General features: G+C 42.9%; 1 protein-coding gene across 1 annotated transcript; it reads left to right on the top strand.

Moving 5' to 3' along the window:
• The first annotated feature begins 1997 nt into the window (after positions 1–1997).
• C2CD4A (C2 calcium dependent domain containing 4A) lies at positions 1998–3975 on the top strand. Its single transcript, XM_031452950.2, has 2 exons — positions 1998–2272; positions 2753–3975. The coding sequence occupies exons 1-2, from the start codon at positions 2256–2258 to the stop codon at positions 3900–3902; spliced, it is 1167 nt and encodes a 388-aa protein (XP_031308810.2). The 5' UTR covers positions 1998–2255; the 3' UTR covers positions 3903–3975.
• The last annotated feature ends 15795 nt before the right edge of the window (positions 3976–19770 follow it).

The following is a 19770-nucleotide window of genomic DNA, read 5'->3' as shown; positions in this document are numbered from 1 at the left end:
ATACAGGAAATGCTTCCAAAGTGTTATTGAGGAAGGTGAATTGTTAATACAAAACAAAGCATATCTGCTTGGCTTGGCCAGAAAGAGAAATGTTTTTAAAGGAATCCATGTGTGAATCACCTAATCCCTAGCCAAGCAAAACTGTGTCATAACAGCTGTTAGCCAGCAGTGACTGTGCCAGACATTTCCTGCATTTTTAACCCTCACGACAATCTTGTGTAGTAGGTATTATAACTCCCACTCTACAACTTCAGCTCCAAGAAGTTAATTGACCCGCCCACAATCCCATAGTTAAACAGTTGCAAAACAGATCTGAACCTAGGACAGATTGATCCCAAAGTCTATATGTCTTTACCTCTAAATTATCTCTCCCTTCGAAACCCAACTTTGCTTTACCAACTTCTCAGACAACCTCTCAGATTTTGAGTCACACCATTTTAACCAAGGGCTCTCATTTGCAAAACTAACAGCATCTTGTCTCCTGAGAACAGTTGAGTCAAAACACATTCACATGACCCTCAAGTATGTAATTGGGTAATCATTTCTCCCATAGATTTAGCACTGGCCCAAGACTTTTGGCCAGGAGTGGAGATGATATCAAGACCAAGAAGTAGCTAGTCAGGGGCATGGCAAATCCAGGGACCTACCAACCCTGCCCCCAGACAAAGTGTGTTCAACAGTCTCTTCTCATTCCTGCCTCAGCCAGATGGAGTCCAAATATTTTATCCTCTTCATTTCTTTCATTCCTCTCCTGACAGATGGACACAGCTGATACGATCTTGTACAGCCTGGGGCTACCTGCCTAGCATAGTGGCTGGGACCCAGAAGGCACTCAGGAAACATTGCTCTGAATGAATAAATGAACTAATGAACATTTGCTCTCTTCTGTAATAACAATAAATATAATGTAATTATAATGTGTATAAATATACACAGTCAGACTCTATGCTAAACTTTTCATATACATTATCTCATTTTATAGCTATCTAGCTACATAGCTAGATACTGTTATCATCAGAAGGGGAAAGGGTGCTCTCCTGGGTCCCTCTTATAAGTAATTTGCTCAAGGTCACATGGTGAGCTGCCATTCCAGAATCAAAACTACTGATTTCAGACCCATTTTTTTTAACCACTACATTCTACTACCTCCTTTCTAACTTTATTAACAATAACAATCATTGCTTCTGTGTATTTAGCATCTACCATGTTCCAAGCACAGTGTTAAGTATGTTGCATTATTAGAGGTGTTTAATTCCCAAAACAACTCATTTATGCCCATTAGTATATATATTTCCCTCCATTTCCCATCATTATGTGAACTTGAATAAGTTTACTACAAATCATCATAATTTGCAGGGTGTATGTGACAATTCTAGAGACTATAAATCATCAAGCAGAGTGCCTGTGTAGGTATTTATTCTGGAAACAACATGCACATGCCCCATTCTGATATCACCTTCGCATTAATTCAATTTAATTTACTGAACATTATTTGAACAAGAAATTAATTTGCAAGGCAGTATCTTAGCAGAAATAGCATCCACCCAAACGCTGAACAAAATGCCCCAGATGTCTTTCAACCTAAGCTAGCCAAGTGTATGCGAGATAACTTTTGTTTACATATGGATAGACCCCTGTAAGCCTACCCAGATCAAGATACAGAATATTTCCAGCAGCCAGTAAGGTTCCCTGTACCCAGAGTGGTTTGTAATCAACAAAGAAAAACCATTTAAAATCAGAACCTTACCAGAAGGCAGGTAAGGAATTTCGAAAGCTGAGCAACAGAAAGCATGGATTTGGGGGAAGACATTAGGTAAAACTAAGACAATCTCAACTTTTATCTCACCTTAATGGTGGGTGTAGAGTGCTTCTGTGATTCACATTCATTAAGTCCATCCATCTGTCCTCACAATGACTGCGATATATCGCAGACTTAACTCTCTTAACTCTCTTTTGCACATGAGGAAACAGAAACATCTCCACCCAAAGCTGGAGGGAAAAAGAACTGGGTGTCTGGAATTTGCGCAGCGGATCCAGCCACGTGGCAGAGGGAAAGTTGGGAGGCCTGGCATCAGGTTACCTACCGGTGCCGCTCCCGCCCGCCCACTGGCCGGCGTTCCAGGCCCCAGGTATAAAGGCTCAGGCCGGCAGTCTTTAAACAACCGTACTGAACCCCGTCGCGTGTGCTTTGAACTTCCCAGACGCTGCGCGCCTCTCCGGGTTGGTGCCCCCGTCGGAACCGTGCGGAGGCCTGTATGACGCTGGACCCCAGGTACGTTAGGAGAGAACTATAGCCTTGCTTAACTCCCTTGTGGACTCGTCTGAGGCTCTTTGCGCTTAAAAGTGGGGAGCAAGGCGAATATCTTGTTGAGGATGTTAATTATTTTAATTCTCTCTGAGGATTAGAGTGCAATAATCCAAGGATTTAGGAAACACAAGCAGAGTGTCTCTTGGCACCGAGGACAGCGCAAGGCCAACGTTTTGAGAATCTCCGCTTTAGGCCAGGGAGGGCAGGTCTAGATTAAGGCAACAAACCCAAAGTGTACTACTGCTACGGAGTAGAGATAGGACAAGGAAAAACGAAAGTTTTGCAGTCAGCGAAACACTGAAACGTATATGCAACAGCAGTGTGAAGGGCAGTTTGCCTTGTTCCTGGGGAGGCAGGAGGAAACACCCTATTAGAAAAAGAGACAGGAATTGCTGCGTCCTGCAAGGCTCACGCTGACGATCCGTGTGCGCTTGTGCGTTGCAGGCTGACCAGCTCCAGCGGAGGTTCCCCTGGATCCAGCACCTGCTGCCTGATGTGGTGCCTGGAGCGGCTCCGCTTGGGACCGGAGCGCCTCCTGCCGAACAGGAACCGGCTTTTCCAGGGTCGGGCAGGGCGATCCACGGCCGTCACGCCCGCCGCGTGCACAAACGTGCTCACCCCAGACCGCATCCCCGAGTTCTGCATCCCCCCGCGACTGGCGTCCTGTCCGACCCTGGCTGCAGTCCGGGACTTCTGGGGCGAAAAAGCAGGGACAGACGACGCCGCAGGGCACACGGACTGGGACCCGCGCTCGCAGGCCGCGCTCTCACTGCCGCACCTGCCCCGCGCGCGCACCGTTTACGGTTTCTGCGCGCTGCTCGAGAGCCCGCACACCCGCCGCAGGGAGTCGCTCTTCCTCGGGGGCCCGGGCTCCGTGGCGCTCCTGCCGGCGCTCCTGCCCGCGCCCCGCCCCCGGGCCCGCACCTACGGCTGCGGCCGAGACGCTCCCCTCCCGCCCCGGGGAGGAGCCCCCGCCGCGGCGCCCGGAACCCCCCGCCCTTCCCCAGACGCGCTCGCCCGGAGGCGCCGTGGCCGCCGCCTCGTACGCGTCCCTGAGGGGCTGCTGCGCCGCGCGCTGTGGGCCCGGAGGAGCCGCGGCCTGGCCCGCGACCGCTCCGTCTCCAGTGGGGACGAGGACGACAAGCGCCACGCCAATTCCGGGCCCCCGACCCAGGCCCCCGCCGCCTCCCCTCCGCCGCTCCCCGGCCCGCGGCCCGAGCGCCTGGAGGCCGAGGGCACCGTGGCTCTGGGCCGCGCCGGCGGCGCCCTGCGCCTGGCCGCCGAGTACAGTCGGGCCGGCGGGCGCCTCCGCGTCCGGCTGCTCCCCGCCGAGGGCCCGGCCGGAGGGGCCGCCGAGCCCCGCGCCCCCGTCGGCTGCCGCGTCAGCTTCGTCCTGCAGCCGCCGGGCCAGACGCGCCGGCCGCGCGGCGCCGTGGTCCGGCGGAGCCGCCGCGCCGTCTTGGAGCAGGACTTGTGCTTGGACGGGCTGTCGGAGGACGAGGTGCGCCGCCTGGCCGTGCGCGTCAAGGCCGAGAACCGGGGCCGCCTGCTGGGCCGCGGCGAGCTGCTGCTGGGCCCCCTCCTGCCCCTCTGAGGGCGCGCCTGCGCCTGGGGCCTCCCGGACACTGACGGCCGCTTTGTACAAAATAAACGTCTATTTCTTCTTATGTTTGGGTTTCGTTTCAGTCTAGTACTGGCAGAGATGATACTGGATTAATTGCCACAGTAAAAGATGTTATAATTTGTGTAGATACCGTCGAAATTCTTTTTCAGCAAATGGTGTGTTGTTCTGCAGTGGTGTTTTCCTATATTCCCCATGGCCCTATTGGGAGATAATGAATCACATGAAGTATTAAAACTAGAGGGTGTGTTGGCGATCTGTTTGCTACAATATCCTCATTTTGAAGTTTGTTCATCCCGCAACATGCATTGGGACCATCTTGGAACATTTACTACTTTCCAAGCATTGTTTTAGACCCTGGACAAGAAAATGAGACCTGCTCAAGGTCAACAGTGAATTACTAGTAGGAGCTCAAATCCGATACTCTTGGCTACATCTTGTTGGGGAAGCATAGGAAGATGTGAAACCATTTTAGTATTTTAAGCTTAAATAATAATTATAATAATTTTACAAGTATCAACTCGAAACAACTCGAAAAATAGGTACGGCTAACTAACCCTATTTTACAGATAAGGATATTGAGGCACAGATTAAGGAGCATAGTCAAGATTTGCACCTAGGTAATCAGTATTTCACTCATCACTCTGTGTAAGTATTACTACAGTGTCTGTAGCTCTCATCTCACTAGTGTTGTGAAACTGCCTCTTATATCTGAAATTGTTAACTCTGAGGTTGAGGTCACCTCACATTCCTCACCCTCTAGTAGAAAAGCAAATAGGTTAAAACGAGTGATTGATCATCTCATGCTAATGACTTCAGGCATTGAGATGAGCTGGGTCTATGACTGAGGGAGAAGCTAAAGACCTCAGAATCATAGAAATAGAGATACCAGCCGTACTGGCACCAGGTGAACTCATGTGCCAGGGAAGAGAGTCAGGAGTGTACCTGTAACTTTGTTCTACCTCTTCTGGCTTCTGATAGTAATAATAGGTTTACTACATTTTGAAGGATGATGTTCCTTCATCCCTCACATTCATTGCCAACCAGGCATATTTCTTCCTTTCTTACACACATAGGAGGAAAATGTGCCCTAAATGAGCGTTGAAAATATTTAAACATGCTGTGAGTTGTTAACTATGACTTCCTTAGCGGTCTGGATTCAGAAATGGTTTCTGCTCTCACTAAACTGTTGACAGTTTTACCCATTGGTGCTCAGGAAAAATGCTATTTAGAAAAGAGTTTTACTTTTAATCACAGATGAAGCATAAACTGGAAATGAAGATATTTACAATGACATTCACTGAACAAATGTGAAAAATAACTGTGAATTAGTTAACTGGCAAAATCAGCCCCATCTTGAAGGGCAAGGTGGTTGACCAAATGAATGATGACATCTCAGTAGTTCAGATCTTTAACACGCTCTTTTATCTACTCCCAGTCACCATTTCCTTGGCCTATAAGCCAACAATTTTTTTTAAATAAAGAACCTTCTTAACAATTTTAGAATTTTAGTAACTAATTTTGAGTTCACATATGTAGTACTTTAAAAGAAAATAAATGGAAAGTGAAAACAGCTTGGGTATATACAAAATTGTTGTGAGGTTTTCTTGTTGTTTTTAATAAAAACAGATTTCATTGATGGCTTAAATCGTAAAATTTATTCCAGAAAATATTGCAACCGCTATTGTCACTAGATTACAGGTAACTGTTCAGGGGCAGAGGTATCATTTGCTTAAGAAGGTAAATGAGGGACCTAAGTTTTCCATGAAATAATGGTGGGTATTTCCAAACAATCTCCATTAATGACAAGTTACAGTTGATTGAATAATGTAACAGCCTAGTCAACAAGATTTTAAATGACTTCAGAATCATAAATGATAAAACCGTGGAATTTCTTTTCTTCGTGAAAAGAACAGTAAGAGTCATTTTGTGCAAATCCATGTATCACAGAAGAGGACTAGAGAGGTAAATCGTAAACTGCCCCAAATAACCCAATTAGTAAAAGAGCTGGGTCTAGAAACAATTCTAGTTTTTATTTTGCTCTTGGACCACTACTTCTAAGAAAGGAGAAATACTTGTGCATAAATTACTTTACATCACTAAACTAATTTAAATTTTTTGCATTTAAGAAATCTTGTTTGCAGTACAAATTTTTGTGGTAACATCAGGATTTCTGGGAGCAACTTTAAATTTGATTTGCATTTTGCTGCCCTCTAGTGGATGCCTCGTGTGTTTTGTTAGTGGGTCTGTCTGCTTCCTATTAGACTAACTCAACTGAAGACCAACTAATGCCAGAACCCAGTGACCTTGAACATGTGTGCTGATATCAGATTATAGGAAGAATCACATTGAGAAATAGCTAAATACAGCTATCTGAGCATAGAAGGTGCCAAAATATTTTAAATTGTAAAAAAAGAAAAACTTTTCCCAGTACTAATGAAGCTGGGTGTGTGTGGCAAGGACATGTTGGTTGCAGAAAACTGCTTTAAGAAGTTCTCACATTTCCCACTGGGCTTTAGGTATGCATATCTTTTCCACAAATGACATGACACAGTCTTGCCTCTTTGTGGTTTAAATATCTGAACATATACAAAGAAAACCCCAACACAATGGACAGGAAATATTCCAGTTTAAATAGTGTTAAGTAGAATTTTAAAATCAAATCAACTGTTCTGTCACAAAGTCTCACAAAGATAATGCATTCTACACCTAAAATATTAGCTTTAATATAATTACAACGTGCCTAGAAGATTATTTCTTTAGAATCTAATTTTCTTTTACCCACACTTCAACAATTCACAAACATTTTCCCCAGATCCATTCCCAAGACCTAGGTAAAAATACTATTTTGGTCAAAGATATTTGGAAGACAGAGCAAACAGTGGGTACTATGTGATCTCTGTGATATTAAAGCAATAAAAATATATAAGTGCAAATTAACTTATTTACAAAACAGAAAACAGACTCAGACATAGAAAACAAACTATAGTTACCAATAACATTTAGGCAAATGCCCCACTTAAGACAGAATTTCAAAGTAATATAACTATTTTTTCTTGAAGTAAGATGTCTGTAAAATATTTGGGTTCATTAAAAACTCCTAGAACATCAGAATTTTTAAATATTCAGCACCAATTCAGTAGCTTTAGAGTTTAATAAGAGTCACTGAGTTTCTTTCCCAAAGCCATTAGTCATTTAAAATCAGTACAGATAAAGGAGATCTATCATAGATCAAGATCACATTTTGTGAGAGTCAGTTAAAGGAAATAATTATATCACTAGAGAAAAGTCTGAATAGAGACGGAGCTTAGAGACACTCTTGCTTTTCTTCCAGGTGGGTTAATAGAGATCACCTTTGTCGAGGATTTGACAATCTCCTCTTTCCTGTCTGTATTGCTCTGCAGCTAGGCGAGGAGAAATATGAGCTGTCTGGTGACATCAGAACCAGAACACTGCTGCAGAACCTGTTTCTGACAGTCATTATTCCAAGGTGCCACTCCACGCACAAATCTGGGCCTGGGTAGTCTGTAGAGACTTTACAACTGTCAGTGGCTGATAGTAAATTCACTTTTTAAAAGACAAATTTATATTCAAAATCAGAGGGATGTGGGTTCCAGATCTCAGCTGTTGTTTATTATCTGTGTCTCTTGGCCACGTCAGTTAGTCTCTTGGCCACGTGACCTTTCTAAATGTCATTTCTTCATTAGTAGCGATGTAGTGATATGACTTACCTCATGGGATTTGTGTAAGGATTAAAGGAGATAATGAATTCAATGTCCTCCTCCACACAAGGGCTGGTGTGTAGAGCCGCTCAGTAAACACTAGTTCTATTTTGGGCTTCTTCACATTGGATGATGTTTGTGGACTTTCCCCCAAGCTTCTAACATGTTCAGCGGGTGATCATCCTGTAGCCGGGACCCTACGTCTAAGGGAGTTAGTAGATAAGTTATATGACTCATTTGAGGAATAATACAAAGGACCAAAGCAAGTGTTATATGGTGTTATAGCACCATAGTGCTACGGACAAGGATGCTTAACAGAAGGAACCGAGAAATGAGAAAGGCTCTGACATTCATTTAGCACTCATGTTCCAGACATTATACTAGAGACACTAGCATTAGATCTCCTTGCGCCACTGCCGTGTGAGGAATGATTTACAGGTAGATTCTGATGCTCAGAGAAGACGCACAGTCATACAGCTGGTAAAGGGGGAGAAGTTGATTTGGAACGATGTGCATATGACCACACAGCCTCTGCCAGGCTTTGGGGACCCAAGAAGTGGGCTGGGTTTTGGTTTAAAGAGAAAAACGGGAAGGGCAGTCTTAGAAAAGGAACTAAGTTTCGGATCCAAGACAAGTAAATGATGTTCTGGAAACGCAGCTTCTTAGGTCCCCAACAGATCTGGGGAGCATCACGTGGCCACCTGCTGGGAACTTTGACTTGTTGACATCCTGCCACGTAAAACTAAACTATGGATATCACCGTGCCTTGCAAAAACGAGAAGAGAGCAGCTCACCCTGTGTCTGCGGTCATGTTTTATTCACTTATAATATCACATTGCCCTTGGACAACACTATTTCTCCATCTTTTAAAGATATTTTACTGCATGACTAACTATGTAATGAGCAGTAGGTTGGAAGAATATGCTTTTCTGAAAAATAGATACATCAGTGCTTTAAGCTTAAGAAAAAATGACTAGTTTTGAGTCAAAGCAGATAGGTTACTTTTTATTTTATGTAACTCATTTCTCTAAGCTTGAGATTGAGGCCTGAGAGTTTCTTTGTTGGACCAAGGCCCTGAAATCTGACAAGTGTTTACCACCCTTGATATTTTAAAATACTTTCAAATGTCAGCTTAATAAAGAAGAAAGTAAGTCCATGAAGATAATAGAATTTAAAACTACCAGTCAACTTAGAAAAAAGTTGCTCAGTGTCCTTCCTCATTTTACAGAGGAAAAAAGTGAGATCCACCAGTGAAAGGATTTTGCAGGGTCATATACCATTTAGTGACGTAGCCTGACTCCCAGATTACAGCCCCTTCTGCCTCCATCTGCCATAATACTAATTACACTGGTGAACTATTCATTTTTTGCATTTTTCAAAAACATTTTGAAAAATGATCACCAACAAAACACAACTATTCTCCTGCCACTCTGATCTAAGTTATTTTTGTCTTTATTCACTACTTTCCAGTCTTTGCTTATAAGTATACCAATATTTACATAGTTTCAAGAATAGTGTATATACACATATCAATTTTTTCTATTTTTTTTTGTCTGTGATTATAATTTGAGTTGTTCATGTTGCTATTGGTCTTTAGTATTATAACCCTTGAAATAAATACATAATAATCAATATAACTATGTCCCTATTTTTGAACATTTTACACTCTTCCCAATTTATTTTCTTCTCTTGATTTTTTTCTTGCATAAATTCTAAGTGATGAGACTTCAGGATCAAAGGCTATGAGCAGTGTTATGTCTCCTAACACACCTTAATAAATTGCCTTTCCCAGTTCGTTATATTTTCTTTCACTAAGTGAAATAGGGGAAAGAAGTACTGTGAGGGGAAGGAGAGAAAAACTCTAAATTTAATCGGTTTGGAACTGAAGAAGTAAACTTGTCTGTAGAAGGCACAGTGTTTCCAGAGGTATCATAGCAAGTGAAAAGGACTGAGGATGGCTTGGTTGCTATGGTAAGTAAAGCTAGTGTTGTATATGATTGGATATTAAGGACTCCTTCTCAAAGAATTTGTTGGTTTGGGCTGCTTGTGAGCAAGGGGGCCTTGCAACCTCCTCTTTCCCAAGTCAGGGGCTAGTTTACAAGAACCCCTAAAGAGCAAAAATGCTATTTGTGTTGGGACTAAAAAACCCCACTGTCTTTCATAGAGAACAAACTTATGGTTACCAGTGGGTAAAGGGGGTGGGAAGGGATTAAATCTGAAATTTGAAAGAATTTGAAAATTGCACCTCTTGGGGAGTGATGGAAATGTTAACTGTCTTGATTGTGGTGGTGGTTTCATGGGTGTACACATCTATCAGAATTCATCAAATTGCACATCTGAAATATGTGTACTGTACAGGAACCATACCACAATAAAGGTGTTGAAAAAAGAGGAAAAAAAATCATTAAAGTATTTTAAATTATTCTATTGAAATCCTGGTACATTGGAGAACCATGATCATAATCCTATTTTTAAAAAATCAATAAAGCTGGTACAGCAGGATTAATTATCAAAAAATAAATAAAAAATAAAAACCCCACTGTCTTTAATTACTGTTTCATAAGTGCCCTTTTAAGTGCCTGGAGAAAAAACCAGGAAGAACAATTTGCTCAGATGCATCAAACCCAGTCTGAAATAATTTGGAGAATAAATGAATTTCATGCAAGTATGTTTTTAGATTTACGCTTTTTAAATCTAATTTTCATTATGAATGTGTTTGATGTATTTTTCCATATTTAACCAGGAAGATTTTATACAATTACAGACTCTCTATTTATATGACTGGTATAGACTATGGCAAGTTGTGAGACGGGGTATGTACTTTAATGGATTTGAGATAGCCTTTGTGGACCTCATTAGAGAAGGAAGTGAGTTTGAAAACTAACAGTTTGAACGGAAATGTCAGATAATTCACAATTATGAATTAAGCTGCTACCCCAGGCAGACACAACAATATTAAATTGCAATATCAACAGCATTGTGGACATGCTCCACTTTTCAAATACCCGAGTAAGCTCAGCCTTAAGAAAGATGGTCATAGGTGTTTGCTGAGCACCGAGTATGACCCACTATGTGGATTTTCCCCCCCCTTTTTCCTTTTTATTTGAAGGTGGACACAGGACAAAGCCCAGGAAGTGTGTCTATGACTCTGGCTGGCTGATTAGCCAACTGTTTTCCCTAAATGCACCATAAAGAAGAGAAGGGAAAAAAAAAAAAAACTCTAAAAAATCATGGGGAGGAAAATACAGAACAGATGGTGATGGTTATCACTTCATTAACCTTTGTGTGTGTGAGAAATGCTTGCGAAATTTCTAGGAACTGGGCATTGCCAGAATTAAAACACATATATAAGCTAATTGCTAGGAATAACCCCATCACACCTGAGGTGGCTGAGCTGGAAACAGAAAACCCAGCTTATCACATACTTACCAACCTGTCACTTACGGTAGTCAGAGCTTTAAAAAGAGGGCGGGGGGCTTTTCAGAGAGCAGCTCCTCTTACTACTTCTTAGCAGTGAAACTCTTGATTGGACTCATTGTGAACTGCTTCTTCCTTAGAAGCAGGTGTAAAGATTTAAGGCAGAAGTAGGGAAGGCATTTAGGTGGGAATGATGAGAGTGAAATACATGGAAGAAAGCCTGAGATTATGAATCAGGAGAGACGGTCCCTCTTCCGGTTCTGTTTTAACCGGATGTGTGATTCTCTGGGGGCAGGCTCCCTACTCCATGTAAGTGGGGCACCGCACCAGAGTGGCGGTGTCTAAATGGAGTTTGTAGCTGCTGAATCTTTGCTTCGAATGGAACCGTATGCGGAAACCTAACATCAACGCTAATTATCAAGATGCGTTTGCTTTGGCTGATGAAGAGGCGCCGGACCCAGAAAGCCATTCATTCGTCCGCACACTAATTCAGCAACCATTGTCTGAAATCCTAGTATGTGTCAGGCAGCGTTCTAACTGCCTGGGCAACATCAGTGAGCAAAACAGATAAATACCCCTGCCCTCGTGAAACTTCCTTTTTTGCAAGGGGGCAAACAATAAACAGAGGAAATCAGCATATAGTAAGTATGCATGGTGTGTGAGCAAATCACGGCAAATCAATGGTACCTTAGAGGGTGACCAATATAACAGGAAGAAGAAAAGTAAATCAGAGGAAGGGGAATCCAGAGCGCCCAGAGGATGTGGGGGAAATGCCAATAGAGAAGGAAGTCAGGGAAGGTCTCACAGAGGTTTGAGCAAAGACTGGAGAAGGGTGTGAGGAAACCGTCAAGCAGACACATGGGAGAAGGGCTCTCAGGCAGAGAGGGCAGCCTGAGCAAGGGCCCTGCGTGGAAGCACAGCTGCACCGTGGAGGCACAGCAAAGACGCCGGGATGGCAGGGGCGCAGCGAGTGAGGAGGAGAGCAGCGGGCTAGAGGAGACGCCATGGAGGGGCTAGACGGTGCAAGACCTTCAAGAGTCTGGCCAGGAATGTGTGTTTATGCTGAGTGAAATGGGGAGCTGCTGCAGGGTTTGGAGCCAAGGAATTGCCTAATGTGACTTCTGTTTTAATAGGCTCCCTGAGGCTGCTGCGTTGAGAATAAACTAGATGACAATGAGGATGAAAGCGAAGAGAATGATCCAGGGCAGACATCCAGGTGGCTCAGGTCAGGGCGGTTGCAGTGGAGGTGGTGAGAAATATGGGATCTGGACAGAGTTTCAACGCCCTGCCCCTCAGCCTTCTACTCACTCCCTGAGCTGCTTTCCAGGTCCTCCTGGTTTCCCTCGGACTTCTAGGAGCACAGTCTGCAAATCCATGGTCGTAATGACCTGCCCGTTTCCCTACTGGCTCGGGCCCCCATCACCAGTAGAGCTAGAGTACTAGTCATTAATGTTCACGGACCTGCCCAGGGGATGGCATGATCTGCTGGACCTAACTTTTTTCCAGCCCAAACACTTACATTTCAGATCATGAGAAAAGTTTTGGCTTATAAGTCAGCACCAGAGTCTACCTCAAGGCCACTTCCACACCAGCAGTTCTGGCTTGGAGGAAAGCCTCATGTGCTCACTGCAGGCAAGAACTCCATGGAGGGCCTCAGAAGTGCAGTGGTCCTTCGTGCGTATGTTCCATCCTTTCTCCTCCTCTGGATGACAGAAAGGGACCAGTATTCACTTGGCATCTCCAGACCCAGATCCCTCCACAGACTGCCTCTGTGCTTTCTGCACTGTCGCACTGGTGATAACATCGTGCATTACATACAGCAATTTCTCAAAGGAAATAGGTTGTGTTGACTCAAATCCATGCCAATAGCTCCACATAAAAACATTATAAGCAGCAAAATTTCCAAGAGTCACAAATGTGGGTGTTCTTTGTTTCTGTCCATTTTAGTTAGAACTTATAGACAGTCCACTGTGATAGGACCTGAGGGGCTCATAGGGCCCACATGCCTAAATTATTCACCCCATAGGCTTCTATGATTTCTACAATTATCCAAATTTAAGCCAGGATGACAATAGGATTTATCTCAAATACCAAATATGATCAGTTAATGAAGACTGTGGAGCAATATGTTGAGAAGGATAGAGAAGCCACATCCAGGTTCAAAAACAAGGGGGAAAAAGCAGTAATTGATTAATAATGTCTGCCATGGACATGGTAATTAGGTATTGGAACACATTTTCTCCCTGTTTTAAACCTTTCTCTTGTATTCAAAAGCCCTATATTTAGAAGGTGCCCATTCAAATACAAACATGAACAGAAAAGTTACCAATAATGAAGCCAGGGGAACATCCATTCAAATGTTATATACGTTTTGAGGGGACTCCATTTCTTAAATATGTATCTGAATTCTTAAATTAGATGTTGCCTGACCCAAATCTGCTTGACTAGGAAATAACTGTTGAATGCAAATCTGGCAACATTCAACCTAGCTTTTTTGTCTACTGTGTTTTGGCACCTTATCTTTCAAGAAAGTTACTTTTTGAGTATTTTCAAAGCACAGTTTAGGTACTTCCCATATATTATCTCAAATTCTCACCACAATCCAGCAAAGTAGGTGTGATTTATATCTGTTTTACATAGAAGATACTGGATTGTCACATGGGGACAGGTGGCAGATAAAAGTTCTGAACCCACCTTCAATGCTTTGCTCTCTCTCTTTTCAAATTTGAAATTGGCACTGTGAGCTCATGCACATAATTTGCAGAGGTAAATTACCTGCTAATGGATGTCACCAACTGACAAATGATGAAGTTGTCCGTCTCAAAGATGACTCCAGTAGCGTAAGCCTGGTGATCTTTGGGATTTCACCAAGCCCCAAGGGCTATTAACACTGATTCAATAAATGCTGAAGCCCTTACCCAATCATTTGTTTGCATCTCTTCAATAAAATGGGAATGTCAGCTGGACATGACACGCTTCATTCTGCCGGTGATATTTTAAAAGAGATCGTTGTTTACTCAGAGCTCATATTTCCTCTCCAGTCCCCTCCCTTCCCTATTCCTCCCCAAGCTGCCTCTTGTTGGAGTGGTTGCTGGGGAAAAGGTCACGTTTCCAAATGCTGAGCCAGGAGTGGGAAATTTCCCAGCACGTGTGCCTGATTATCAGGTCTACATTTCTGGTTTTCTAGGGCAGAAGCATTTAATCGCAGGTTTCCACTATCACAGATGATATGAATGTAGGGCATAAAACGCAAAATTCCAGATGAGCATTTTTGCCTTATACATCTTTAATAATGTTTGTGAGAGAGGGCACTGAGTCAAAACATGGCGGGCTTCACCCACAAGCATTTAATCACAAGTGCCTACCATGTGGTCCCCTCACACTGTGATGTTTTCATCAACCTCTTTAGAAGATGCAAGGGGGACAAAGCACCCAGGCTTCAAAGACCTTAAACTCTACCTGGAGAGGCAAAATGAATCCCAAAAACATTTGGAGAACATCAGGATGATATTAGCTAATACTTTTATAGTAACTTTTCACATGACAGATTCTGCCCTAAATGCCCTACATATATTAACATGTTAATACTTGCAACAGTGTCAGGTGCTAGGTACTGTTTTTATCCCCATTTTACAAGTGAGGAAACTGAGGCTGAGGTCACACTGCTAGTAGTGGCCAAGCTAGAATTTGGACCCAGGCTCAATCACACTCTGTATTGCCTCTTATGTTAACTGCTTGGTGAAGTGATCATAAGGGTAAATAAAGCTGAGACAAGAGGGAATTCAATGAAGCCTGTGTAATGCAGGAGGGCTTCAAGGAGGAGGCATGAATTCCTATGTCCACATCTCTTGTATTGGAATCTTAGGAACCTGACTGAAGCTCTCGGGTGCAACTTCCTCACTTTGAATGCCAGCTTTACCTCTTAGTAGCTTTGCAAACTTGGACACATTTCTTAACTTCTCTGTGCCTGTTTCCTCAACTATAAACTGGCAATAGTAATTGAGCCTATAAAAATTCTGAAATGGTTCTAAGAACAAAATATGATACTGAGAGTAAAGGGCTTGGCATAGCTTAACACATCACACAAGCTCAGTGAGCACGCTCTGTTATTGCTGTGGCTATTACTGTTTACAGCTTGGTACAGGGTATAGATAACTGTTGCCTTACGCTGCAGTCAAGGAAGGTGCAGGAGGGGACTGTCAAGCTGGATGGGAACTTGCATCTTCAAAAGATGTCTGGCCACAGCAACCATAGTCTATGGTTCTCTTTGTCTCTCCATGTCTAACTCTCCTCCTGTGATCAGGCTTTCTCCATGTAATGGAGAAAATGGTGGGTGGAAGCCATGGTCGCCAACATCTCCAGTGTATATTAAAGTAGCCTACTGATCCCAGAGGAAAGAAGAGCAACCTGATCCCCCAAGGAAGCCTCTGATTGGCTCAGCATAGTCATGTGACCCTCCCTGAGCCAATCACTACAGCCAATGAAAGGTACTGTTGGCTGTGGTACCAAGAACTCATGTAGCAGTGGAGGGGCAGTTCCTCCAAGGGAGGGGATGTTGTCCAGCAAGAGAGAGCACAGGGATATGAGGCGAAAACAGCAGATGTTAGTCCTCCATACTAGTACATAAAAATAAGCTTACTTTGCCACACATGGGAACATAATTTTATAAATAACCAAATACCATTCTTTGTGGTGAAAGAAAAATGACTACATTTATCAACTTGGAAGCTTGAAGCTTGAAACAAAAACCAATGAAAGGTAAAGAAAATATTCTGTCAACATAAAATAAATTTTAAAATGTTAATCAGATTATTATTAATTTTATAACTTCGTTTTTTCAGCTGCCTAGGTTTTAATTCTAAGTTGTGGTAATTTGTTCAATTTTCCTGTCTTACAGAGTTCCTTAAATAGTTTTTATTTGGGAAGAGAGAAAACATTCTGCTATAGATACATATAGTAATGCAAGTGGTCAAAAATAAAACTTGCAAAGAATATGCTTCAAAAAAACCTTGCCCGCATTTCATGGGCTGTAATGCTATCATAGCACATTTTCAGATAGTCTCAAATTTCTCTTTTTGATGATCTTAGGTTAAAGTGGTAATGAAATTGATAGTGATTTGCAGGTGATGTGAAATAGATCTCTTGTACCTTCGGTTGAATTTGTATTGATTGATTCAGTACATTTTCTTGAGGTTCTACTTTTATTTTCACCAAATTAAGTGAAATCATTTGGAGTCAGGAAGGCGAACAAGTTAGCACTGTGCTAGCCATTCAACTCTCACGACTTGCTGAGTGGTCCTTTGACTTAAAATACTGCTGGACACCTGACAGCAATCAGACTGATTTAAGCATATTGATAACCCAAAGCTGGTGATATTTACTACTCCATGCCCATGAATACATGGTTACTTCTTTGGGTAAAGGAGGGGTAGTCATTGGGAGGGAGAACCAGGAAGACTTCTGAGGCACTAGCCATGTTCCATTTCTTTTTTTTTTTTTAACTGAATTTTTAAGAATTATCTTGCAGTAAAATTGACTTTTTTTTCTTTCAGTATATAGTTCTACGAATGTTAACCTATATTTAGATCCATGTAACCACCACCACTACCAGGATTTGGGGGTTCTGTCACCCAAAAAGCCGCCCTTGTACTAGCCTTTTATAGTCACGCCCGCCCCACCTCTGCCGGTGGCTGATCTGTTCTCCATCTTGCATTGTCTTTCCAAGAATATCCCATAAATGGAATCCGACGGTAAGTAACCTTTTGAGACTGGCTTCTTTCACTTCCCAAAAAAGCCTTTGAAAATCATCCATGTTGTTGCCTGCGTCCGTGGTTAGGTCTGTTTTATTGCTGACGAGTATTCTATTACATGGCTGTGCCACAGTTTGTTTATACACTCACTCATTGAAGGACACTTGTGTTGTTTCCAGCTTATGGCGATTATGAAAAGAGTCACTACAAATATCTGTATACAGGTTTGCACATAAACATTCCATTTCTTGACCTGGGTAGTGGGTACATAAGTGTTAGGTAGTTTAGATAGAAATGAGCACTGGGCAGGGAAAGGAACAATCCAGAACACAAGGAACCTGCGCTGTCAATTAGCCAGAGCACAGGGAATCAATCAGTTAATTAGTTAATCAACCAAGAAACCAGGGTATAAAAACAGGAGGAAGGAGAGAGTGGCGCCATTCTCCCTCTCTTGGGTTGGCCCGCTCCCAGTTCTTACACTATTTTTTTTTAATTTCACTAATAAATTTTGCTTATCATGCTTTTTCCTGTCTCTCATCAAAAATCTTTTTTTCGGGTGTCAAAGAGCCGAGGTGATTGTTATTTTGTGTTTGCCGGTAACACAAGTATTTGCCTTATGATTAATCCTTGAGCTGTGCCTTGTTGTTCTCTTGCTCGTTTCTCTGCGATGTTATATGTTACAAAGTCAGCTGCCATAAAATATCATTGAATTCGGTCAGTGTCAGAGAAGAGGAATTTTCCGCTGGAGAAGAAGACTGAAAAATTAATTTCCATTTGGCCTTAGAATATTAAAAATGGAGTTCAATTTGGCCTGTGCACTTATGAAATTATATGATTCTAACAAATATCTCCGCATCCTCTTGGTTAAACAAAGGCCAGGGATCAACGGACATAATGCAGTTCTTTATCTTGGCTGACTGTGACAAAAGCTTCTGAGGACCCTGCCTGAAAGGCTGACAGAGCTCAAAGTTCTTTCACAGAAGCTCTGGACTTTCTGGTGAAACTGACGTGTGATCTCTCTGAGGATCAAAATAACCCAGGTGGGCTGCACTCTATTCCAGTAACCCGAAGAGTCACTAATAAAAGCCACTCTGGCAGAAGTAGAGCAAATCTGAATTATACAGGATAATACAATGACCCATGTCCATATTAACTTTTTAATTAGTGCTGTGTAACTTGGTTTCATAACTGCTCAGCCATTTCAGAGTGCGGAAGGGAAGACGTAGGTTCTCATGCAACTGCTGGATGATTTTTTACCTTAGGCCATTACTGTAGAGCATAGATGCACTTGGACAGTTATGGTGTTTTCCCCCTCTATTGTCATGGAAGCGCAAAGCCAAATCAAAATGTGTGCGATACGCCATAATGCTATGGTCAGATGTGAAAGAAAACCCAGGGAAAACTGGTATCTATTCAAGTACAGTTTTGTTTTAGGACTCATGTAATTCATTCCATACTTGTTCAAAATGCAATAATCCATTGAATGGCTGTGATTTATAGCATTAAAACATTCAGATCACTTCGACCTTCCTTGGCCCACAGGCTAACGTCCACACATATTAGCTTGGAGTCACTTCTGTGGTCAGCTCTCCCTTGGGGATACGCAGGGGAAAGCTGCATGCCATGAACGTGTCAGCTCCTCAGCACCAGAACATTAATTCAATGGGGCAGGAGTCACTGGTAGGCTGCTTGACCACTTCCATTCTTCTGGAGGCAGGGTGGGCTACTAGGACTGGGCGCTTATTGCAAAGAGATGGGAGGGGCTGGGACTCACAGATGGTGCATGACAGGAAGTCATTTTCAGTTCTTGATCAGGAGAATGAAACAATGAAAGACATAGGATGGCAGTAAGAAACCCTATTCCCTAAGTATTGGTTTCTGAAGTAAGGAAAAAGGCTTTTATGTCCAAACAGTTGTTCTTGGGGAAACAGAGCCAAAATGCTATTAGGATGTTTTTTTTTCATTTTTTGATAAAAGAAGGGATGAAGATTTCAAAAGTGAGGACGATTATCGCTTGAGTAAGATGAAACACATGCGTGTTCCAGTTACTCTCCTTAGTCATTTCACGAGAGCATTGAATGATTGGTTACCTGTCTTTAATGGCCGAGCGTATATTTTGGCGAGGAGTAATTAGGTTGGTTGGTTGATTGACTGACTGACTGATTTTAATGGAGGTACTGTACTGGGGATTGAACCCGGGACCTCATGCATGCTAAGCACCCACTCTACTCCTGAGCTATACCCTCCCCACAATGGCCTAACATTTAATCTGTCATCCTATGTTTCTTAATTCCCTCAAGTTTGGGGTTTGGTGGGATGCAGTCTGTCTGTCATCGTTGAAGCTGAAGAGGCCAGAATTATTTTCCCAGCCTCCCTAGAGCAAGAGCCCTTAACCTAGGCATGGCCAATCAGACGCCTACACACAAGGGCTCCAAGAAGCGCGGCCGGGGGTGACTGCAGCACGGCTCCCCACGGCCGTGTGGGCAGCAGCAGTATGAGAGCTAATGGCTATGTCAGCATCTTCATGGGCCTGATTAGGTGGGGGATGTGGCTCTCGTTCTCACTACATAGATTCTCCCTTCCTACCCCCCTTTTCTAAACCTGGTTCTCCAGCTTTCCTAGAGGTCCAATGAGAAACCAAGATCCTGTCAATAGATTCTTTTTTTGGTTTAAATAACTAGAACTGGTTTCAATTGCTTGCATCCAAGAACCTCTAAGATCCCAGATGAATCTTTCTAAGTTTGCTCGTCTTGCCGGGATGGGGACAACTTTATTAGCACACTTTAATCATGAGAACAGAGCTGCAGTGCTCCTAAAGGAAAACACAATGGTTGCATTTATGACAAAGGACTAATTACATAAAACTCTTCTTAGTTTGTAATTTTCCCTGAGAAAGGCACATCCCATGTGCATTATCAGCTGAAATATAAAAGCAGCTCACCAGGAAATCAC

Source organism: Camelus dromedarius, chromosome 5 (genome assembly GCF_036321535.1).
Source record: "Camelus dromedarius isolate mCamDro1 chromosome 5, mCamDro1.pat, whole genome shotgun sequence".
Lineage (NCBI taxonomy): Eukaryota > Metazoa > Chordata > Mammalia > Artiodactyla > Camelidae > Camelus > Camelus dromedarius.
The sequence above is the reverse complement of the archived record's forward strand: the minus strand, read 5'-3'. Positions and strand labels throughout refer to the sequence as shown.